We start from the raw sequence: 25983 nt of genomic DNA on the forward strand, positions 1-25983 counted from the left end.
GGCGACCATGGCTTCAGCGTGTCACTGAGCCATTTTTCAGGGCCACTGAAAAAATCCTGAACACAGAAATTCTAACTCCTCAATTCAGTGCTACATAGTTCTCAGTGTTTTCACATTTTCAGCAGCTATTTTCTAACATGTATAATGTGTTTAGAAGAAAAAGTCCCTTTATAAAGGGAAAAATTCAACTCTTTTTATGTGGATGTTCAGTCAGTGCTGATGGTAAATGTAATCAACTGAAGTCCTCATTAATGTCTGTGCAAAATGTCATGCTAGTCCCTCCAGTCACTGATTGACTCAATGTAGTTATTAATCCTTGACATTTCCATAAAGGATCATTCTCCGAAGCATTTGCTGAGAATAAAATGCAGTCGTTTTGAGGGCGATGTGCTCCGTCCACCAGGTAGACTGAAATATCTGAAGTGTATCAGTTCATCAGAGATAAGAGGGCCAGCAGAGGAAAGAGCGTAACACTGCTCAATTCTGTCTCCGGCTTGCAGATTCATTCTAAATGGACTCTGACCCACCAGGGGAGCATTGCATGTTGATATTTATAGTGCTTTAGATGACTGACAAGATGATAATAAGACAGAAATGTAAACAGTAAAACAATCTGAGACCAATGGATGCAAGAAATAAAAATGATGAATCCACCCTGGAGGACAGTGTATGTGGGACTGAGGCAAAATAAACTACAGTGTGTGTGTGTGTGTGTGTGTGTGTGTGTGTGTGTGTGTGTGTGTGTGTGTGTGTGTGTGTGTTTTCATGGTAATGAAAGAACATGTCAGCCAGTCCAACAGTGTGAATCACTGATGTGTTTTTGTTTAATAGGTTCTGAACAATGGATCTCTGTGGCACAGAGATATATCAAGAGTTATACTTGTGTTTCCAGTTAACAACTTTTAATCCTGTTATCATTATGTAGACTGTCACAGTTTTATTTCAATTTCTTTTAATGAATATGACCTTATGTTGTAATAAAACATTTTTCACATAAATTTGCATGTAAATACTATTTATAGTGCTGAAAACGCTGAAACAGCAGCTTGGTGGTGGCCGAAGTGTTCTATGCCAGCTATTTTGGAAAACGGCCACCATGGTTATCAGAATGGTAACAGTACAGAACACTTCAGTTTCCAAGTCCCATAATTTCATGGCAAACAGGTGGGAATTACCAAATAATATATTTGAAATTTCTTAGAAAGCACCCACAAATAACCTCCAAATTACCCTTAGATTTCATGGTTAATTCCATGATAAGTAGTAAGTTCTGTTTTCATGTAAGCAACATATTTGAAATTTCTCTGAGTTTACCACTAAATATCATGATAAATATGTATGTGTTTGATCAACCACTAGTGGCAATTTTGAAAAGTGTCTGCAATGCCCACCAGGGTTAAGTTCATTATTGGCTACTGACCAATATCCAGATTTGTTCCTATAAACATATCTGCCACATCTGGTGCTTTTATCACAAAATGAACAATTTGTATAGATACATTCAAGTGATGTAAGGTCAAAGAGACCTGTGGACTACACAGCATCATATCCACAGCTCTTCACAGACCTGAGATCAGGTTTAATCCTACAGTAAATCATTTTTATTTCAGTGGTACTAACATGTTCTACTACCTAACCAGAGATTACAGGCCAGTGTAATGACAGGCTGCAGTCGTAGCCTTTGGGCTTACACTGTACATATCAAAGTACTGAAACCACTGTGCAGACGTCTGCCACTGAACAAGCTGCAGCCTCTGCTGCACTGTAAAAACTGTAAAAAACCATGTGACATCTCAGTCTTAAAAGACTCAACAGAGGCTGCCTGCAAGCGTACATCACTTTGGCATGCAGTGGATATTTTGTAGGTGATTATGAAATGAAGCATCTAAAAATCTATCTGCCCAGTGAGGGCAACGAGGGAGATGTTTCAGAGGAAATAAAAAGAACAGAGTGAGCTGTAGAAAGGAAAGGGAAAGCAAGAACAACGAATGAAAGAGAAGCTAAAATAGAGAGATGAAGTCACGTTGCTTTCATTGTGCCCCACGGAACCTAACTTTTGAAAAAATACGAATTGTAGTCAATAGTGAGAGACATTAGTTTTAGTTCCTTTTTTGAATTGTGCTGCAAATTACACATCTTTTTCAATTTAAAACATAATTTTACAAGACAAGGAAGTCAAACTTTAGCTATGGTACTTTGGTATTAAATGGCTGCACTTTGACTTTATGAGACTTTTACTCACTCAGGCTTAATACTGTGGTTCCATTGTGGTTTCCAGCCAATAAGTCACAGCTACAGGTCATGTGCACCTGTTTACCAAAAAATATTTATACAGAAATAAAACCCTCTACTTCAGTGTGTTCAAACTTCTATAACTCAATACCAGGAGCTAATTAACATGAAGTTACAGGACAGGAAAAGTCAACCTTTACAAGAACAGGGGAAGTATGGGTAACACTTTATATCAAGGTAGCTTGTATTAAGCATTAGTTAACAGGTAATAAGGGTTAGATTATAAGACATATATAAGCACTTTTAAGAAACGTTAACATTTTATATAGTGCTTAAGAATGATAATAAAAGCCTTATGAGTGTATATAATATCACTACAAACAGTGGTTATTAAGGTTAATTAATCCTTTATTATGCACTCTTAACAGTTATCCATGATTTTTTTTTAATTGTTTCTATTTCAGGCTTTTTCCCTTTGCTAAGCACTACTAATAAATGCATAATCAAGTATGTAGAAATCATAATAAAGCAACAACCAACACTCAATAATGGTTTAACAATATATTGCAGGTAAGTTAATTGCAAGTCAATAAATGTATTTTAATGGTATTAGAAATGCTTATAAGAAACCCATAAAGCTTTCATTAAAATTATTAAGAAGTATATGAACTGTTAACAAGTTACTTATAAGTGGTTATAACTGTCTTATAGTCTAACAATAAATGTGTTTTGTTATTGTTTTAAGAACTTTTATTTAGCTTTTGATTTTTTAACATAGCAGAACATCCCTTGATATAGGACTTCATAAAAACAATTAAAAGGAAAAGAAATCATAATAAAATAACAATAAATTATTATATATGACTCTTGTTAAAACAAGCCACTCCACTTGGTTAAACACCAGATATAGTGTAACACAAGTCCCCCTTTGTGTAAGTGTACATTTTCAGCTTGCAGACCTTTTAACACATCTCCAAAACCCTTGAATTATTGGGCAATCTCAAAAGATGTGTGTGTGGTCCCTAATTGTTTCATAATTCCTCCAACATAATGACACAGAAGGTTCTTTCACATATTAAGAAGAAATGAAAGGTGTGCTAAAATTGCTGAACTCTTAAATTAATTGAGTACTGATTCCTGTATGACAACTTGCACACAGCTCTTCCCATATGTTATCTTCAATTAAATATTGAACTCCAATTTCCATTTTTCCTGGATATTCCAGACATCTCAGTTATTATAATGCTATTATTAACAATTATTAATCTTATAAGTGCCTCATTACCTACTGCTTATTACAAACACCTCAATATAAAGTGTTAATGAGTTGGGTGTAGTAACTATAACTATTTAACCAAAGAGGTACAATGTGTTAGTTTAGCTGGGTTGAGAGCCAGACTACCTGTTTCCCGCTTCTTATAGTTTTGATGCTAAGCTAGACTACTCAACATTGAGGCTGGCTCCATTAATGCACAGACATGAGATTGATATCGATATTCTCTTGGAAAGAAGATAATTTCCCAAAGTGTTTAACTTTCCTTTTAAATGAAGTTGACCTAATCCCTGCATCAATATTCATGAGAGCGCCATAAAGCTGTGATGAAGCTCCTCTTCAGGCATTATGAATCAAAACCGGAGACACAAAAGACCAGGAGAGACGAATAGAAATCGCTGCGCCCCAAAAGACTGTTCCACTCCATCAGTCTAATTTCATCTAATCTAATTCCATCCATCAAAGGTGTAAACGCAGCAGCGGAGGGACAGACGGGATCTTTTTATATTCCTCTTGCTGCCATGTCGTGAGTCAGTGTCTGCTCGCCAGACAGGAGAGGACTGAACCAGTTGCAGTTGGAACATTTGCATAAAGCCCTTCCACCAGGATAGAGTTCAGCTCACATCTTGCGAGCGTGGGCAACAATCTTACTTTAGTCAGCCACAACACAGGCAGTGTTTGCAGGGAGCTGCAAGTCACTGTGGCATTTAAGCATATACTGTATGAGGAGGGGTAAATATAGAAGTAATAAATAGAAAAAGCATACAGCATGTAATGATTTGCTTCCATTAGCAGGCTCCTAGAGGAGTGCATCTTTCCTCCCACTAGAGTATAATCAGCGTTGGTGTGTGTGTGTGTGTTTGTGTGTGTGTGTGTGTGTGTGTGTGTGTGTGTGTGTGTGTGTGTGTGTGTGTGTGTGTAGGCTTATGCTTTCATTTGTAGGAAAAACACAAGGAACAGTGTCCAAAGTGAGGTTTAGACCACAGGACTTGAGGGCAAACAAGGAGGTGAGAGGTGAAAGTGGCAGGGAGGCAGAGGTCGCCGCTGTGTGTGTGTGTGTGTGTGTGTGTGTGTGTGTGTGTGTGTGTGTGTGTGTGTGTGTGTGTGTGTTTGCGTGCAGAGATACAGAGACAGAGGGCAGACGTTGGCCTGGTATGTCTCCGCCGATACACACTCCGTCTGGCATAATAAAGACCATGTGGAGTCAGACAAACTGTGACCGCTGTGCTCTGTGAAGGATAAAAATCCATTATGCACATAGAGGCATCCACACACACAATCCTACACACTTACACAAACACACACACACATATAGAGAGAGAAAAGAGAGAGAGAGAAGCAGAGAAGTGAGAGAGAGAGGGAGGAAGAGACGTGCCTCAGAACCCTGCTCATTTATAATGCATATGCCGAGCTCGGGCTTTGAACAACAAACCCAGTTCCCAACCCCCCCACCCCCCCACCCCTCAGCAGTGGAGGGGAAAACCCACAGCCTGCTCTGACTGCTTCTTACAGGCAGGGACACGCTGGAGGAGAAGGTTTTAAGCACTGTGGGGGTTTGAAGTCGGCTCATATGGACCACACTGACAAGCTACTATCAGGGGGGGAGGGGGTTTGATTTTTACTCTTCAATTATGCTGAAAAATATATTTTATAAGATCAAACTCTTGGCTAATAAAGCTTGTAACAGGGCCAACCTCCTAGTGATGACATTTTTTATTACATGTAGATGTCAACTCCGCACAGTGGAAAATCTGAGTTGACAAAAGGTTGGTCCCAGTTTCAAGCTGGGTGTCCCGATTTTCAATGTTTACTATGTAATTGTCCCAGTTTTCTCCATTATGAAAATAATAATTGAAGTATTGTAATAAAAGTTGTTTTCAGTGCTTACATTTTTTGTCCTGATCATTATTATCTAACCCAATATGAAAACACTGGCTTAACAATGCACCACATGTCTAAATCAATACTGATTTGTCTATGTGCATCTACCAGTCACTGTCATTGTCAAGGCTCTTGCTAATCTGTGAGTCACAAGCAAGCATCATGCTGAAGAACAGTCTTATGCCTTCCTTCATGAAGTACCTGGCAACAGCTGCTGCATTCATGGTACCCACAATGTTGAAAGGTGCACTTGGTAAGTACACAAAGCCCTAAAATAACTGTCCCCCATCCTGATGACAGCACTTGTGGTGCGTACATAAGTGCATATGTGCATGTAAATGAATGTGCAGAGTATGAAAATATGGTCACCCTATCAGGTTAGCCAGACTCATTTAGAAGATATCAGAAAGGCAAAAGGTCCAATCATTACTCATGTGTACTATGTTGTAAACTTCCAGCAGAGATCAAATTCCTGGATCAATTTCAACCTTCTCTAGGGCAAAATACACCAGGACACGTGACCTACAGATAAGAGAGTTACTTAGCATGATGGCTCTTACCATCCATACTTAAACTTTCATTGATTATCTAACTTTCACACATCTGCAACTCAACAGCCCATGAAAATGAATGTTTAAGTTCCTAATCTACAATGGCTGATGGTTTAGGGGACAGGTTGTGTCCAGAACTCACAGGAGAAGCCTAGTCACTGGACTGGACACCATTAAAATAGAGGTAAGAAAAAACTCAAATGTGATTTTTAAAAAAGAAATTAAAAAGCTGCAAGCAGATCACAAAGTGCTATCCACTCTGATTTAGACAGAAGAAGATCTCCAAAAGACATGTTGACAAAAACAAAGCAAGCATTAAGGAAATTGAGGACAGGTCTCGCAGAGACAATATTCACATTATTAACTTGTCAGAAAAAAATTAAGGGTTGTGACGCATCAGATTTTGTTTCATCCTTGCTCTAAATAGTTCCCTGCTCTTGCCAGTTAGAAGATGGAGGTGATGAAAGCAAGATGCTTCTGTTCACAGACCTTGACCAAATCTTGAGTGATGGAGTCAGCAAAGAAACTTGGGGTCACTCCGTTCTTGATCTATTGTTACGCTGACTTCTGCAAAGTAAAAAGCATTGGACTGACAAAGGAATCTAATGAGATAATTGGAGATCAGCTTTACAAAAGATGAGACCTGGGAGCCTTGTTTTATATCATCAGTAATATCAAGACATACTTATGTCTGTGAAGATTCTCAGTCATCCAGGTCATGGTATTCTCTAGTCCAGTCTTGAAAGAACCTGAAGCAAGTCCAGTCGCAATGTTTTTTGTGACATTCTTGGATGGATGGATGGATGGATGGATGATGATCATTTTGTAGCGTAGCTCCACTCATGTGACAGGTGGATTTTCACACTGAATAGTTAACTGGTGGGAAGGCTTTTGTAGTGGTGTGATAGTCAGCTCTCTCAGATCAGGCCCCCAGTTAGTGGGTGTTTGTTTAGTGGCTGTTGTCACCAGGTTGGATAAGTGTGCTTACCTTCAGTTTGATGTCCAAATCAATTGCTTTAGATCATATGGATAAACTGGTTTGTTTACAGCCTGTGTGTTCAGCTGACTGCTTGTGTTTTTGCACTTTGGGCAATGTTGCCACATTCAACTTATAACTGAGATCCATAGTGGAAATATTTGCATCTTTAATATCCAGCCTGATTTGACCCAACTGGTACTTCACAATACTCAACCAGAGATCCAAAGTTATATTGTTACTTTTTACATTGTACTGACCATTAGCTCGCCAGGCTAATGTAATGTGGCTACATTCTGTTTCTTTGGCTCTTCCCACAGGGCATTAGGGGTAGTAGTAACAAGAACTGTTTGCAACACATACATAATGGACAATGGGCACAGTCAGTCTGAAGGTGAGTCATTTCTTAAAGTCTATGTGAAGGAAAAAGGGAGTATTTCTTCTAAACAAATTAAACATAGTTAGAAAATAGTCATTGAAAAGACTGAGAACATGATCTCTGTGTTCCAGAGTTTTTGGGTGGACCTAAAACATTGCTTGGTGACCCCCCCAACCTTCCCAATGGGTTACAAATATACCTTCAGCAACTCTCTCAGTCCAAATCAACCAAGCAGTTCACTTCAGCTCACCTCAGTTCCAACAAACCGACACAGAAGAAAGACTAATAACATCTGGTCGCCGTCCTCTGGCTCTGGTAGCTCAAACATGTTTTGACAGACTGTGCCAGAATGTGCGTGGCCTGTAACAACGTACTATGTCAGGTTTGTTTATCAGAACTCTAGATCCCAAGATCTCAGCAGTTACTTTAAAAAATACAGTGCCTTCATTACCATAACAAATCATACCTAAAACTACAAAAGTCAGACCGAGTTGTAATAAATCCAAATCTTTTAAGAAGAAAATGCTAAGAAAATGAGTTAGTCATCACACCACAAAATACTGGCTTACTTTAGTGCCTTCATCTTTGTTGTTTTGTACCGTACTTTTGCCCACAAAGCTGGATGTGCGACAGCTATTCAGAAAAAAGTCTGTTTAAATGGGTGAATCACATCAGGTAATGCTAGACTGCAGAGTGGTGACAAGCAGGGAGCACAGCATGAATAAAATATAGACATTCACTCTGCAAAGGCATGTAGGAAGGTGGTCTGCGTGTGTGTGCGCGCATGTGTGTCCAAATGGAGATCCATTAAATACATGAGATGTAGGTCAAAGCGTGGAAGATGCCAGACATGCTCTGTTGTTCCTCTGCTGTTAACGCAGACTGGCACACCAGACATGTTCGTCTGCAGCCAAATGCTCAGCCAGACGGAGCTTTTTAAAACACACACCATGGAGTTGTCATCTCGTTCTGTTTAAGTCTGATGGCTTTTCAGCTGATGGCTCCAAGATCGAACCTGCCATCCTCTCACTACTCTGCATGGACCCATAGAGGAGATCATACACACTTCAGGACAATCCAAACCATTATCTGTTTCTGGGAGGTTTTAACATACAGCATCATCTTACATCTTACAGGAGACTCTTACAGAATGTGCCACTTCTCACTGACTGTTAAAAATGTGTCATGATCATTCAAGTCAACCAGTCTCTCTATATTCTTTGTTTTAAAAGGCGGAGAATAAAAAAGAAACCCATCTTCCTCTTGTACACTTCTGAGATGTTCTTGGTAGCTGGAAGTATTTGACACAAAAATTAAGTCAGAGAATTGCATTTTATATTGGTGGAAGTTTTGTCATTTTTGCACCCTAGAAAAACATCACTTTTAGGATTCATTTTCTTCAGAAATAAGACCATGGACAAAACAGTGTGCAACAGATGCAAACGACAGTAAACCACAAACAGATATATTTTTTCACGGTCATCCACTAATGGGAAGATCGGCAGTTCCTCTAGTCCACATGTTGAAGTAACCTTGGGCAAGATACTGAACCCCAAATTGCTCCCAATGGCTGCGCCATCAGAGTGTGACCGAGCCATGAGCCGTGAATGTGTGTGTAAATGGGGTGAATCTTATGTGTCATGCACAGTACAGTGCTTTGAGCGGTCGTAAGACTAGAAAAGTGTAATATAAATGCAGTCCATTTACTATATTTTTCATTACTAGTCTGTGAATATGGAAAAGGAGGCAACTTGGGTGGTTTGGAGGCACCAGGCAGCCCCACAAAATATATACATGTGAAAGTTTCCATATTTCCTGCTAAAAGAAATATTGTTTGATTGATGTTATATTAAATTTCAAGGGCACTAACATAAACAGAATCCAAGTCAAGATTGCAATTTGTTGCCTTCTTCAGATGCTGAAATGGTAATGTGGACTCATCCCTAGGACCATGAAAATTTGTGTGAAATGGGGTCTATATGTGGGCATTTTGTCTGGTATGTTTCAACTTTGTTCCATGTTGTCTTCACGTTTAAACTGAACAAGATACAAGGCTTATTGTGCCCAGTCGACTACCCATGTATAGATTGAAAAATGAAGACCTTTCAACTGACATGATGGTTTACAATAAACCTAACGTTTAATTAAACACATCACAGAGCTGTAATAATATGAAAAGTGAGGGGGTGATTAATGCTGTACTACAAGTAGCAAAAGAAAACAATGTAGGGTGATTACTCCTCAGTCGATTGTACATTCACTTATTTTCAGAAAGAAGGCACTCAAAAGTCACTTCAGCATCTCTGGTGGTCTTCCTATCTGAGTTTTATAGACTTCTTCTCCCAAATGAAGCTGGAGCTGGGATGGTGGAATGAACATGGACCACTGGCACCCAACAGATATCATCTGAGGCCACTTGAAGGACATGGTCAGCCTACTTAGGTGCATCAACTTCATCCTCACATCCTGCTCCTCTTCAGCCATGTCAGTGTTGAGTCCCAGCTTCAACTCGGCATCACAAAATCAACCAACATATTGCCCCATCTGGATGTCATGTTGTGAGGCTGGTGGAGGCATTGAGATGAATAATGTCTCATCACTAGACACCCGACTGATCCTCAGTTTGCTGTGTCCCTGAGGCATGAAGCAGTGGTTTTCTCTCGAGACTGAGATGGTCTTTGCCACTCTTTCTTGGTTATCTCCACTGTGTCCTTTGACACAAAGAAGAATTTTATGTTCTTGATGTGGATTTTGCACCACTGATACAGCTGTTGTGACAATGTGGCCATCCTCAGGGTTCTTGCCCAGGTGCCAGATGTTTGACATTTAAACCAAAACCACTGCAGGTGCTCTTGCTATGACTGGTTGCAAAGAGGTTCCACCTTGTTTTTAAGCTGTAATCGTCCTTCTGGTACCTCAGTGAGTCCACGTGGACGAAAGGCTGGAAATGGGGAAAAATACTCATTGCTATGTCCCTATCCTCATTGGTTTTGACTGATAACTGAGACTGAGGATATAGTAACTTGTCAATCACAATGTCACCACACCTGGAAGTAGTGGTTCCAAAACCGTGTGCCGAGGCATACTGCTATGCTGTAAGGCAGGTGCATGTGTGCCTTGGGAATTTGTGACAACAATACTATCATTGCAACATTCAAACAGTTATGAATAAATGTGCAAATTTGGTACTTCGTATGCACTCATTTCCAGAATGCAGAGGCAAATTCTATACCCTTAAAACAACTTTATAAACCTTATTGGTGTGTGACACATCAAAGGTCCTGATTGATTGTATGACAGCTATTTTTTTTTGTTTTCCTACCCATACTCAAATTGACTAGTAGGCTACTTGTTAGGTTGGTTATAGAGGCTTTTTTTTGCATGGATATGAACACAGGTATGCCTTGAGATTTTGGCTTTTTCTTTTCTGTGCCTTGTGTACAAAAAGCCTGAAAACCACTGACATAAAGCATACCCTGCTTTATGGTCTCATTTCACTTAAAAGGGGACCATAATTTACAAAAATGGATATCAGGTAGTATTGAAGAAGACATGAAACCATAAACTCAAATGCAGCGCCCTACACTCTAAAAATAATTTTGCCTCTACGTGCTTTTAAATGGTTAAGTAGTTCCCTGTTTTTATTATAGACTTGTAGCTGTTATTAGAACTGTTTCACTATAAATGCATCATGACTTTAACTGCATGGGTGCCCTGCCATGTACAGTTGGTGCCCCTTTAACTTTTTTTCACCCTTGCCCTCAGACAGCCTGAGTCCACCACTGGACTAGACCACACTGTTTATAATATTATTTACCAAGACTTAACAATTCCCACAATGAGTGAGCACTTACCTTCAAGAGGCAGAAACCTTGAGCAGAACCAGGCTTTGGGAGGGGGCAATCATCCGCTGTGACCAGTTGGGTTGCGAGAAAGATAAAAGAGAGAAAATTTTTGTAAGACAATACAGTGTGAAACAAAGGCTAATGGAGGCTATCTTAGTGTGATGGAATGTTGTCTCGCCATGTGCACCGCTGAGGTGTGGTTAATGCCGAGCACTACATCAAGGTTTTAATGACTCATTAGCAAGGGTGGAAAAAAACGATGAAGATCTTTTACCGAGTTACAAAAGTCAATTTTTTTTATTTTACAAGATTCATATTTGAGGCAGGTTATTCTTATCTCATCTAATGCAGTACTACTCCAAGATCTGTACTGCATATCTGAATATGTATCAGAAAATGATTAAATGAACCTACTGACCTACTGAGAAAAACTGGCGCAAAAAGCTACATAATAATGGTAATGTGAGTCAGCTCTGTACTGTCTGTCATGCATGTCTTCCCTTGGCCCGGAGCACAGCACAGCCCTTCTTTTAGTGAATCTTTGACCGCAGGGAGCATTATGCGAACTCCATGTGTTGTGCATTGGGCTAAAAACACTTGTCAGCTCTTTTCCGCAGTGGTAAGATTGCTTCCTAATAATATGGTTTATAGGGCCAGTTTCTGTGGGCCTGTGTTGGATGTTTCCATTTTAAACTTATCATTAGTGCCGGCGCTCTCCACATTTACTATCTTGCAGCAAAGCATGTGTTTAAACGTCAGTGTTTCCAACAGGACCACATGACATGAGGCTGCACTTCAGCACTGCCGAGGAGAAGGAGGGGGGGGCAGGCAGAGAGCAGGAACTGTTGTCTTACAGTATGACAGACAGGCAGAGGAGTTTTCATACACACACACACTGTTAGCTTTTGACCCAACTAGTTGTTAAAATTAAATCAGGATGTGCACAAGTGACCCAAATGCAGATTTTGACGGATATGATTTGGGATGCAGGTGTCACAGCTGCTACTTTTCTTTCATATTTAATGTATTATTAATGCATCAACCAATAGTGACCATAATACTGGATTGGTCCTGTTTTCTTCAATGTCTTTTCCTGAAGCATTGTGTTAAATTAAAGGAATAGTTCAGATTATGTGAAGTGTAGTTGTATGAGGTACTTATCCATAGTTAGTGTATTACCAGACGAGTCACATTTGTAGAGGCAGCAGGAGTACCAGTGTAAGAAGCTAAGCAATGTACTGCTTTGGACAGAGTCAGCAGGAAAATCTAGTTTAGCCACCTAAAAAAAATCACTATCAGTTTAAGTGTTTACTATATTTAGAATATTTTTTACTGCCAGACAGCCTTTTCTGATGGGAAGCTGCTGTTATATAAGCCAAATATCACTTTCTCCAAACCATGGGTGAAATCGGCAATTTTGCCTTTCAGGTCATGGGAGCTGCTGGACTGCTGCTGCCTCAATCGGATCATTTGTCTGCATTGTTGTGTGACTTCAGTGTTTTAAAAGTTGTGCTTGGATTCAGCAAAATCACACGTTAACACAAACAAACTAACCAACTGAGGCAGCAGTAGTCCAGCAACTCCCATTTCACCCACTGAGTTTGGTTGGTTTGGAGACAGCAATATTTGGCTTATACAATGGAAAAGACTAGCATATGTTCAAACTAATATTGATTGTTTTAGGTGTCTTAAAATGTTTTTCTGCTGTCCCTGTCCACAGCTGTACATTGCTTAGCTTCCTACACCAGTACTCCTTCTGCTTCTCCAAACTGGAGGTGCATCGACCGCCATCTGCTGCAGGTAATACACTGACTGTGGATAAATACCTCATACAGTCCCACTTCAAATAAACTGACCTGTCTCTTTCACACACATCTCTTGGACTCTGTCTTCCACATTGCAAATACTCTTACTTTACTTAATACTGTGAAGTTTTGCACATTCCCTGGTTAATGTTTTGCACATTTCCTGCAAAAACTGTGCAGCCTTTTCATTTAAAACCCGGTCATATTGCACATATTGTCTTTTATTGTTTGTAATAAATGTTTATTCATGTTTTTGTCAAATCTTTTCATGGTTCTTGACTTGCAGTGCTTGCTTTCATCGTTCTTTATATTTTTCCTCTACCATGTTAATTGTTGCACCAAAGCAAATTCCTTGAATATGAAAACCTACTTGGCAATAAACCTGACTGTGATTGTGATATTGCAGTTCCAAGAGATCTGTGCTCACTGAGAGTTCTTGGCTTTAGGCCTTTTCAGCAACATTTACACCATCACAGGACACAAAAACACATCCCAGCCACAACTATTTCAGCTCCTGGACACCAGAGAGGCTAAGCCACTGTCAGCTGACTGCTGAGTCCACTTCCCTTCATCACAGAACAAAACAAAAAAAAAAAAAACTCCCCTTTTCAGCTTGTGTCAAGATCAATCAGTGATCCAGTGTTGCTCTGTTGCCAGACCTGATATTGTTTGTCTCTGTTTATCACTGGTGTTCCAGAAGTTCCAAAGCTCAGGACCCAAAGTCTCAGAAGCCAACTGGTATTTCCACTCAGGAATACGCTGCTGCAGACTTGCTGTGTCAGAGTCTAACTAAAACTGAAACAATTAGTCCATTAATCCATTAGCCCATCAACAGAAAAATAATCTGTAATACTTTCTATGAATACCATATCTATTGTTTTATTATATCTATTGTTATGGGGCCAATCATAGTGAATTAAAATGCACTTATAATACTTATATCCTTTATAACTTCACTCATAAACCAAAAATCATGACTCAATCCACAGACCTTGTTGTGAGCAGTTTCACATAGGGACTACTTTCTTTCTAGTAGAAAAAAGCAGTTCCAGAAGATTCTACAGCAGAAAGAAAGTAGTTCCTACATGAAACCACTCACAACAAGGCCTGTGGATTATCTTGAGTAATTGGGTCATGATCTTTGGAAAGACAAACTGTTTTTTCAAAATATCTTTTGGTGCTTTTTTGCACCACAGTCTGAGTGCTATTTAGTTCCATTTTATCGGAGAGAAGGCAGACATATCTATAGCTGATGTCTCCAAAACTCTGCAACTTACACCAAAAAAAAAAAATCTATACGGATAAACAGAACTACAGGCCAGGGAAAAAACATGATTTTTTTTTTTTTTTTTTAAGGAGAAAGGTCCCTTATGATGCAGCATAGATTCGTTTAAATGTATTTCATTTTACCTGCCAACAACAATGAAATATTATAATTAAACATGTACTATTATAGATGATATAGATGTTATAAATTATTATAGATCAATATGTATTTCACTTTACTGAAGACATGCAATGATAGCATATGATAATACATTGACTATTACAGCATACCATGAGTCCATACTACAGTTTGTAAATTGTTGCGGTGTATATAGGTGAGTATAGGGAGTTATAATGTATTATAAGCTCCATCGGTCAACCTCTAGTTTATACTAGTCAAGAGCATCCATGACACTTGAACTTATAATTTATTATAAGTCACATCTATAATAATTTATGACTGTTGATATGTGCATGTGCATCAGAGACTATGTGTATTTATGAGCGTGGTCATAAATCATTATGAATACATCATAAATTAACTATTTTGATATTGTCATTTTTCTACCAAAAATGTAAGATTTTCTCATTCTTATGTGATTGTAAACTGAGTATTTTCATTTGTTGGACCGTCAGAAAATAAGATGACACCATCTTGTGCTTTACAAAACTGTGATGGACATTTTCACCAATTTTTTTGACATTCTATTGACCTAGTGAGTAATCAATTAATGGAAAGAATACACCATTTAGTTTTTAATTGTGCTTTTATGATGTATATGACCAAACCAGTGTTTACATAAGTGTAGATTTCAGAGTTGATGGAGGGGATAAGTTAGGGCTGAGCATGAAACTAGATATTGTGATAGATTTTGGATACTGAAGATATAGCCTAAGTGTTGGCTTTTCTTGGTTTTAAAGGCTGCATTTCAGTGATGTCATTTTCTGAACTTACCAGACTGTTCTATTGTTTGCCTTTACACATTTAGTCATTATATCCATATTACTGATGATAATTTATCAAAAATGTCAGTATGTTAGTATTTTGTGAAAGCACTAATAGTCACCCTTACAATATTTTTGCAATTTATTTATTGTGATATTTATTTATTTATTTCTATATAGCCCAGTGATAACACAACAAACTTATTTTATCACCGTAGCTGCTTCCACCCTTCAGAGGACACACCATGTTGTCAGTCATGACCTACATAATCATTATCGACCAGTCTGAAACATCACTATCATGATTGTTTTTTCAGCTTTATCGCTCAGGCCTAGAATAGGTCCCCCTCATCTTCAAAACACATACATTTGCCCCCCAGCAAAAAAAAATAAAGCAGTAGAGGGCTTTTATTTATATGGAACATTTGTTCTTTTATCTGCCTTGTAAAGCACTTTGAAACTGTTATTCTGATAAGTCACATATAAAAAAAACTTTATTATTATGAGCCACAAAATATCTGCTTATTGACAGATTAAAACATCATTGCACAACATAAGACTAATATATCTAGCGTTAAATATTACTGTTACACCGAAAATTAGTATTATATACAACACGTGGTGTTTGTTGTCAAAATTAAGAGCCAATTAGAGCCTGTCAGCTCATCAATCAGGTGACAGCCAGACACTTGTAGTCGGTGGAAAGCAACTGTGGCGCCTGGCTCTACAAACTGCGGCTGCCTTGATCTCATGAGCTTACCGTTGGCCATGTGTGTATGACATCAGAGCAAGTCGAGATCGAGTCGGACACAAATCTAACCAGCATGCATTTGTGTGGCGATTACTGCTGATCGATTCTGCGCAGGCCTGGCTCATCTCAAACGAATCTATAGTCACACATGTCTTCTGTACAATGGTCACGTCATGCGCACATCAGACAAACTGACCATTAAATCATGATCACAGCTACACACTCAGAAACATGCTTGCATGAAGTTGGTATTAGTGACAGATTCCAAGAACAGGATAAAGAGAAGAAAGACAGTCTACAACAAGACAGAGCAGCTGACAATGTCGCAGAACAGCCGTAAACTTTGTAGCCCTTCAGGCTAATGTTAGCCAGCAGCAGACTGCTGTTCACAGAGGGACAGTTAAAATCTCACCTCCTGTTCTGGTTGAAGAATAAACAACCAGTGTTGATGTGTCTCCTCAAACATTTTCTCATCTAGACTCGTTTAACTTCTGCATCTGTTTGTCTCTCGACAAAGTTTTCCTGCAGCAAACTGTTGCACCGCGTCAGTCTCCGGTTTGTTTACATCTGCTTCCACAGGAGATCACGTGAAATGATCACGTGAGATCACGTTCACCCGATTCATAATCTTAATATAAAACTATAATAAGGCCTGGCTGTAACTTTGGGGAAAAATTTAATTAGTATTTTGTGTTTTATTATGAACATCAAAGTTAATTTTTACAAGAAAAGTTGCAAAAATGTTTGTGAATGCTGTCAATTACAGTTCTTAGAAAGACTGAAAATCGGAATCGGCCAAAATCAGAATCGGTAGGTCAGACCCTTAAAAAAAAAAAAAAAGAAAGAAAAAAGGGAAATCGGAATCAGCCAAGAAAATTGTAATCAGTGCATCTCTATTAAATATCTAATCAAAGTGAGCAAGACTAAGAATTGTTACTAGTTATTATTACCATTTTGGATTAATCCGTTGACTGTGGGCCTAAGGTAACATTTTACCATGTTTTGTTTTGTTCGACTAACAGAACAAAACACAAAGATGTTAAAGTTGGTGATTAGGTTGTTCCTAAAAATGTGGCAACCAGCCCTTTTTACAAACTAACACTGAATGACATCATGCTAATCAAGCATCACTTTTTTTCAAACCCGTTCCATTGGCCCATCACTACCCAGAGGAACCAGATTACAGTCTTTATGTCAAGCTGTATAAGAATAGGTTCACACAAGCACTTCTAATTAGTGATAAGGCAGGCCAAGTCCCCCTCTGTCTGACCGCCACAGCCTACACTTGATAATTAGGCCACTGTGATAATCCTGCTGCCTCAGAGCTTCCATTAGGAAGTGGAGAGGGGTCAAATGTTTAGGAAAAACCACACGATAGAGGCCTGCCTGCTCACCTCTATCTGCTATGAGCTCCAGCAGAGACAAACACAAACAAGTCAGGAAGAACACGAGAAGCACACACCTCCTGAATGTACCAGTTTTTATTGGACTTATATAGAAATACTTAAAAAAACATGAAGTAGCACCATTACTTAAGTTTTACTTTTTATCATGTATAACTTTAAATGTCAGAAAAATAAAACTCTTGATACATTTTCAAATCTTGTCTCAGCAAATATAATATTAGTATTTGACCATGAGGTTAAAGGCCCTTTATCATAAAATAAAATATACTTTGTTCTTAAACTTTGCTCAATAAAGTACATTTACGCTCAAGTAACTTCACCTACATATACATAAACAAGTGGTAAACAAATGTATTAAAATAGAAATACTAAAACTATAGTGGTGCAACAGAAGCCTGTAATTCCCACTGGAATCTAATTCATACAAATTTTAGAAAGCATAAACGGTTTCTTTGTGTTCAACTTACTAAGTTTTGTACATTTCAATGTTCCATAATAATATAGAATAAAATATGCTTTATATTACTGAATAAAAAATATGCTGGGTGAAGCAGATTTAAAAGACATTTTTTGCTGAACCTATAAAAACTCCATCCCAACAGAATACTGTCAAATGCAATACACATTTTTGTGGACTCGGATTTCCTCCCACAGTCGTGTGATATTAAAATAATACAGTGATCAATGCCATAAGGCCATACTAAAAAATAAACAAGATTTCAACCCAGCTACAAAAAGTTCACTGAACTTAAATTAAAATATCTGTAAACATCTTTGCAATAAGAAATATAATCTTTCAAGTCAAAAAAGAATAAAATACTTCAATCTGTATTAATGTCATTTAAAACTTTCAACTTGTGGAAATTGATTCTATACATATATATGTAGGATATGTTGGAGCTCTCCCTTGCGTGGTGTGTGACCTCGAGCTGCAGTATCTTTGTAAGTCAATAGTCCTGTTTGGCTGGAAGCCCTCCATGTTTCCCAGCCACAGCCTCCCCTCGCACTACATTCGATCGGTAAAACTGGAAGGCTCGACCCGCTAACAGTCTACAGTTTGACCCACGTACCTCCGCCATGACCTGACCCCACTGTGCCTCTTCACTTCATAAATATAGGGTACAATTTACTAGAACTATTGATTACTATGCTGTAATATTTAAAACATGCACTTAGATGTTGAAAATATTTCCCAAAGCTACAGTATATTATAAACAACTACGACGGAGTGTCCCTTCTTCTGGATACTGCAGCCTCTTACATACATATGTATATCTATGTACACTTTCCAGACTGATGATTGGGTGATCCCGTTAAAGCAGAATGAAGAGTCTGTTGTTGCTATTGGAGCCGGCCTTGCTGACCAGACAGTCAAAGAGTCAAAGACATTTCTTATGAAAATATACGTATAGCCTGAGTGACGCCGGTGTGGCAGACAGGACATTTGGGCTCGCTCCTCTCGCAGATACGATTGGCACATTCCATACAGAAGAGGTTGTGCCCGCAGGGGACCAGGGCGGCGATGACTTCACTCTCGAAGCACACTGAGCAGTCGCGGCTGCCCTTTCGGGAGGTGCCGGACGAAGTGGAGGAGGAGGAAGAGGAGGACGACGATGAGGCGGAGGAGTCGCATGGAACCCCAGGGAGGTGAGGGCCCGGCAGGGAGGCGATAGTGCTGGAGTAACCAGGAAAGCTGAGTGGGCCTCCGCCTGGGTCACTGCGCACCCTCCTGGCTAGCGGGTGCTCAGTGGGGCCTCCGGTGTGACTGTGGAGTGGAGGCGACAGTCTGGGCTGTGGCGTGCAGCCATTAACCCTTCTCTGACTCACCACCATCCCGTTGGCATTAGTGGAGGTGTTGGTGGAGAACATGGCTGAGGTGGAGGTGGGCGAGCTGCCTCCGGTGGAGGAGGGTGTCATGCGGCTGTCGTACTGGGACCAGAGGAGGCCTGGTGGCGCTGGGGTGGGGTCAAACCCCGGTGAAGAGTCAAAAGTCAGATCAGTGCAGTCCGGCGAGATCACCTCGCTCCCGTAAACAAACCCGTTGCCATTGGTGTTGACGTTGATGTTGTTGTTGTTGTTGTTGCCATTGTTGTTGGTGGTGGTGTAGCTGAGCGCGGGGCTGGGGGGACTGTAGTCGGCCATGCGTGAGCTGTTGTTACCAAAGTAGGAGTCTGTGGAGGCGCTGCCCAGCGAGGAGGACGAGTCGTTGCGGTAGTTGGAGAAGGGTTTCCGCACTGAGGTGGGGGTCATCCCAGCACTGGGCTTGGACCACAGGGTGGCGTGTCCATGCAGATCAAATCCCACATCAGTCCCGTTTGCGTGGAAGTCGTTTTCATCCTGGAGTTCAATGAGGCCTCCAGTCCTCATGGCAATGTGGGCTTCGATCTCCTCGCGTGCTCTGTCCACGTTCTCAGGCATCCCTGTCACCTCAAACACCGGCTCTTTGTCTCTGCTTGGCGTCACGATGTAGGTGTGGGTCTGTTGCTGGATGCGCTTGATGGTGGCACCCTTGGGGCCAACAACCAGACCCACCACGCGGTAAGGCACCCGCACTTGGATGGTGGTCTGTCCAGGCAGGTTGGGCGGTCCAGGGACTGGGGTGCCGCTCCCGTTCAGGCTGGTGTTCTTGTTCCTGGAGGCTCGGATCATTGAGAAGTGTTCAGCAGCAGAGATGATCTCCCTCCTGGCCATGGCCACGTCCTCCCTCCTGCCTGTCACCACGAAAACAGGCTCTTCGCCTCGAACTGGGGTCTTGATGTAGGTGTTGGTCTTGGCTCGCAGCGCTTTGATCTTGCAACCTGAGGCGTGGAAGCAAAAGGCAAACATGAGGGCAGGTTCCACAACAACAACAGCTCCAAATATGCCATGTGTTAAACTATTACTGCTGGACTATTCAAAACAGCTGCTGCATGTTTATTATGGTCTCTGCAAAGGCCAGTGGCCTCAGAAATCGGGCGAAACCACCCTTTTGGAGAAGAACAAATTCAAACCACATGCTGCAGCAGCATGAACATGCAGCAGGACAGAAATAACTCACAAAGAAAACTCACTTCTGGATCTACGATGATCCTGTTTCATTAACTACAGCATTAAAATCAGCTGCTGCTAGACTCTTGATTCTGATTTTAAACTAACTGCATTATGGACGGACGGGAAAAGCTACTTAATTTTTTCATAGGCTGGCACCAGTGCAGTCGGCCGCATTCCAACACCCTTGAGCTCATCACTTTATGACCAAAATGGGACCAGACAAGGAAACTCGGAAGAATGACATAATTAGCAGAGCAAAGCCAGCTGAGTGGGACAGGGTGATGTAACCAGGGACACAGAGGACGGTAAACCCGCTGGAGATGCAATGGCTATTCAAATAATCGATTAAGTCGATTGAAAGAAAATTAGTTGCCAGCTATTTTGATAACTGATTAATTGTTAATCAATGATAAATCATTTCATTTTTCAAGCAAGCCTGTCAAACATTCCAGCTTCTTACATGTGAGGATTTGCTTTGAGTTGTTTTTTCTTTATTATTTATAAAACTAAACAAGAGTTTCTGGACTGTTAGTTGGATGAAAAAGCTATTCAAAGATTTACTTTTTTTATTGACTAAACAGTTAATTAATTAATCATTAATATAACTGGTGCATTAATCAACAAAAATAATCATTTGTTGCAGCCCAACTCATCGCGGTCACCCAAATCCCAAAGTAATGTTTTCAAATTGCTTGTTTTGTCCATCCAGCAGTCCAAAACCAAAACACTCTCATAAATGACAAAGGAAAGCAGCAAATCTCACATTTAACCAGCAAATGTTAGACCCAAAAAAACATGACTGATCTGATCAAATGATCAAAACAGTTGGCAACTAAATGAAAACTAACTAGTTTTGATCGACTGATTGCTTAAGTGACTAATCCTTGCAGCTCTAAACCCACCTAAAGTCAGTCTACACAATCAATTAAAATCTCTAAACTCAACCCATAATGAGTTTTTATCAAACTGATGCAGGTTAAATGAGGATAGGGTCCCTTTCCTGCTTTAAAATAATCCCAGAGGTTAATCCACATTATTTAACTCCCCATATAACCTGACAAAGGGGGGTGGGTGGTGGTGGTGAAGAGGAGGGTGTCTGATGTAAATAGATCTACTTCACAAATGCCCCGCTGTCGCTTTAAAGTGGAGGCTGGGAGTCAGTGGTTCCTTACAGTTACTTTGTTTTTCTGGGAACAACAACAACAGCAGCAGCAGCAGCGGCAGCAGCAGCAGCAGTGTTGCAGGGAGGGGGGAAGATTCCGCATATGTAACCAAGCACCAGTACCGCCCTGCAGCCCTACAGCTGGAGGACTACGAGCCAGGTCTGTGTAGCTATGGGCGTCTGCTGATCTGTGCCATGCTAAGATCATGACCGTTGTCCTAATTTGATCCTGCCTGCTCGTCACCATAATCATAATCGATGTGCAAGCCGGTTATTAACAAAGCAAGACACATCTGGGGTTACTGAGCGCCGGCGTTGCCTTCAGTGACCTACATGTCCTAATTTACCACATAATGATTAAAATAACCTGTTATGTCAGCGGCCGTTGCTGCGCTTCAGTCGAGCATTTTGGAAGTGTCTGTTAATTGAATTTAGACGCAGGGAGTTCAGTCTCTTTGTTAATAACAAAATTCCCTTTACAATTTTTAAAATTTAATGTTCCTCTACTTGTCTTCAAAAGTGCATTCATCGCAACATTGAGCTTAGTGTCTTAACAGAGGTGGTTCGAGCCACTCTTCAATTCGGCATAGTCAGAATCATCCCAACTCACTTATTATTACACTTAAATGTCAACTTTTTGAATTGGTTTCTGCTGCTCGCTGCCGCCCACCGCTGTGCATTTATAGAGGAGGAACAATGTGTGACTAACTGTCGAGACAGTAACAAAGTTCACGATTTATTGAACTGACTTCTGCCTGGTGGAGTATAGAGAAGCCGAATTCACATTCGGAATTAGACATGCTCGCCTACATATTTCAATTCTATATTAAAAAGTAGTTTAAAGGAGGAGGACTGTGTTAAGATAATCCACGCATTATCTGAGTGTGTATCGGCATTCAGTTCCTCCCACACAGAACAGCTCGGGACGTGCTCATACCTGAAGTGTTTGGGTGCATGGCCGTCCCCTCTAACTGCTCAGCTGCACAACATGAACACAGTAAATAAATATATAAATCTCAGCGCTGTCTAGAAACAGTGAAACACACACCCTGTCTGCCCACAATCTCAGCCACATGCTCGGAGCTGGGCACCGGGACGCATTCGGTCATGTTGACGCTCTTTTTCCGGGGCTCCTGGTTGTTGTCGTACAGCGGGTTCTCGTCGTTGTCCAAGCCGAGCAGGGAGAGCTGATCCAGGGCGATCTGCAGCGCTCTCTGGTCGTCCAGCGCGTCTCCCTGGACGCTGCTGTCTGCGAACAGCGAGCTGGGCATCTTCGCAGCGGTGCGGGAGAAGAGGATAAAAAAAAGGAGGGTAAAAGAAGGAGTGATGTGGGGAGAAAGAAAGGAGAGGGGGAGGAAGAGGAGGAGGGGAGAGGCAGGCACCGGACCCGGTTCTCAAAGACAACTGGTCAGTGCAAATAAATCAGTGCGGCGGCTGAGGAGGGGAAGAAAACAAGGAGCTACAAAAAAAACATCCAGCTCCTTTGTTTTCCCGGTTCAAACTGGAGTCCCGGGCCGAGCCGAGCCGCGCCTCGCCGGGCTACTGTAGCACGGACAGACGGTGAAGAAAAAGCGTGTTTATTCCAGAGCAGAGTGGGGACAGTAATGATAATATTCCTTCCTGACAAAGAGCCCCTCCCCGGCTGGCTTCCCTCAGGTCCTCTGTTGCTTCTGTCTGAGTCCTCGGCTGAGCCAGACAGAGAGATGTGCGGGTGACGTCACCGCCTGGGCAGGGACGATGCGGTGCTGCGAGGTCATTAGCATAACCATGCGCCTATTGGCTGGACGGCCGACGACGGGGCGGAGTCAGGCTAAAGGCACGCCCTCTTCTTTGTTGTCAGTGTCTCTCTTTGTCTCTCGCTCCCCGTCTGTGTCTCTGTGTGCTCTCCATTCAGATTTACCCCTCAGATTGTCTTAGAAGCATGAAGTACAGTATGTACTGGCACACAACAATGGATATATAAAGTAATATAAACTCAATAAATCAATAGGCAGATTTATGGGACACACAATCTGTAAATCATTTTTCTTCCTTCAGGGGACCATTACTGCTGTCTGAAACTGTTGTTTGGAGCTGAAATGCAGCATGTTCAAGAAAAATCTGTTGTTCTTTTTGCCAAAGAAAATTAACTGGATAACAGATACAAACAGACAGATTATAGTGGTCAGCTGATATTATCAGCCCAAAATTGGCTTAGAAAGCTATATTTGTATATGTTGTCCATGCTACATGATATATATATATATATATATATATATATACATATATATATATATATATATATATATATATATATATATATATATATATATATATATATATGTATATATATACATATATATTTATTTATTTATTTTTATTTTTTTTATTTTGTATATTTATATATTATATATATTTTTTGGTAGGTAGCATTTTATGTATATGTGACCTGTGAATTTGCTCTTTGGCAAAAAAGAACTATCTATCTATCTATCTATCTATCTATCTATCTATCTATCTATCTATCTATCTATCTGTATGTATGTATGTATGTATGTATATATAGAGCCAAACAGATATGTTGTTCAGCTTATATTATTGGCCCAATATTGGCCTACCACAGCTTTATCTGTCTGTATCATCGTCAGTGTATATGTTGCCTGATTTTTTTTTCTTTTCTTTTTTTCAGAGCATAATGTCGATTGATGTTCTATTTTTTCTTTATATTTATTTACACCTGTGAGATATTATATTATATTATATTATATTATATTATATTATATTATATTATATTATATTGCAAGATTACATATTATTTTATACTTTATTACATTACATTATTTATTTATCCATTTCACCTCCACTGATTGGTACACTACTGCATTGCACTCTGTCACTTTGGGCTTACGTCACCTTACTGGCTCCCATCTGGTATACACTGCGGTGAACAAACTTCATACCAAACTACCTCACTATACAGTACAATTCTGCAGTGGTTTAGAACTGTCCTACACTGTTGTTCTGTCATCCACTATGCTTTTGTCCCTACTATTGTATATATTGTTTATTCATGTTGTAGTGTGACTGAGAGATAAGCTTTTTGTTATGCTGCCTGAGAATAAGTACAATGACAATAAAGCTGAATTGCATTTGAAAATACATACATATAGCTATGGTCTGTTGGACCCTAAACAATGTGCATATTCTTTGCATGTCAACAAAAAGCAAGAGCTTGTCAGTTTAAAATTCAGTTACATTAGATAACTGTATTCATCTTCAGAGGGGAAACTAGTTTGGACAAGTAACATCACATCACATCAAACACAAATGCTTGATGCAACTATCTGTGTTTTCAGGGCAAAGTTTAAATTTGTTTCTGTATTTTACAAGAAAAACAGTTTTGTATTTCAGTTCTGTTGTGAGGACATCATTGGAAGAAACACATTACCATTTAACAACTGAGAAGCATCAGTTGGTTGTCCACATTAAACAGACACATCTGCAAGCATCACAATGTATAGATGTATTAGGAAGGGATGAGAGTGCTCTCTTACAGCCTGTATTAGATTTCCTTCTGTGACTGATGGATGATGAGTGATTCAGTCCTGTGTCATGTCTTATATCATATGTACTGTGTTATGGCAGCATGTGTCATCACAGCAGTGACCACATTCTGTGGACTGGGAAATGTCAGTACATAAACAGCATCAGATAATACAAGCTCCCCTTGAAAATACACTATTATTAATTTGTCAAATTTGAATTTAAGAAAAAAACATATAAACACATATATTAACACAGAACATGAGGGCCACCTGAAATCTGATTGGCCACTGCAATTGCCCCTCCATTATCCTTAAGTATGATTTGTTATTTGTCCAGTGGGAGGTGGGATCTTAGTTTGCTTTTTAAATGTGTATTGTTATCTTTTGTATGTAGCCTACTTTAAAAAAAAAAATATTTTATTTTAGGTTCACTAACATAAAGAACAAATTTTATATATGAAAGTATTTTTCATGATTGAGTGTGGAGGATGAATTTAGGAGTCTCAGCCTAAGGATAGAGGTACGACTGAGGTACAGTTTCTTTTTGAGGAGTTAAAGAATAAATTATGGATGCTTTATATTAATGTATGGTCCAGCTCAGTTTTGTTGTGCTTGATAAGACTATTTATCATGTGTGCATGTGTATATGGATGCACACGCACATACTTCATGCTTCTCCTGCATAAGTCTGTGCCCCCCTTGGGCCACCACAGTCAAAACAGTCTGGATGTGCCCCTGTATTTGCTCACATGATGAAGAAAATGAAACCACATGTGGACAACATTTTGAGAATAACAATGTAGAGAAAAAATAAAAAGAGATCATTTATTTTCTGTTTCATTATTTAAAAATAATATTTAAATATTACTATTATTATGTAGAGCTGTGGTTTTCAAACTTTTTGTGCCCAAGGCACACCAAAAAGCAACCCAATCTCAAGGCACACCTGTATTTATA

The 25983-nt window shown here is 40.0% G+C and overlaps 1 protein-coding gene across 1 annotated transcript; it reads right to left on the reverse strand.

Moving 5' to 3' along the window:
* Positions 1-17369: 17369 nt before the first annotated feature.
* On the reverse strand, positions 17370-23189 carry mex3b (mex-3 RNA binding family member B). Its single transcript, XM_084722351.1, has 2 exons — positions 22551-23189; positions 17370-20108 (listed from the first exon to the last, which is right to left on the reverse strand). Exons 1-2 carry the CDS (start codon positions 22771-22773, stop codon positions 18703-18705), a joined length of 1629 nt encoding a protein of 542 aa, XP_084578477.1. The 5' UTR covers positions 22774-23189; the 3' UTR covers positions 17370-18702.
* Between the last annotated feature and the right edge of the window lie 2794 nt (positions 23190-25983).

Source organism: Lutjanus erythropterus, chromosome 1, assembly GCF_056507025.1.
Source record: "Lutjanus erythropterus isolate fLutEry1 chromosome 1, fLutEry1.hap2, whole genome shotgun sequence".
NCBI lineage: Eukaryota > Metazoa > Chordata > Actinopteri > Lutjaniformes > Lutjanidae > Lutjanus > Lutjanus erythropterus.

Coding starts and splice junctions, on each gene's coding strand:
- mex3b (XM_084722351.1), bottom strand. CDS start 22,773: ATGCCCAGCTCGCTGTTCGCAGACAGCAGCGTCCAGGGAGACGCGCTG. Junction 20,109..22,550: donor TGAGATTGTGGGCAGACAGG/GTGTGTGTTTCA, acceptor TCCACGCCTCAG/GTTGCAAGATCAAAGCGCTG.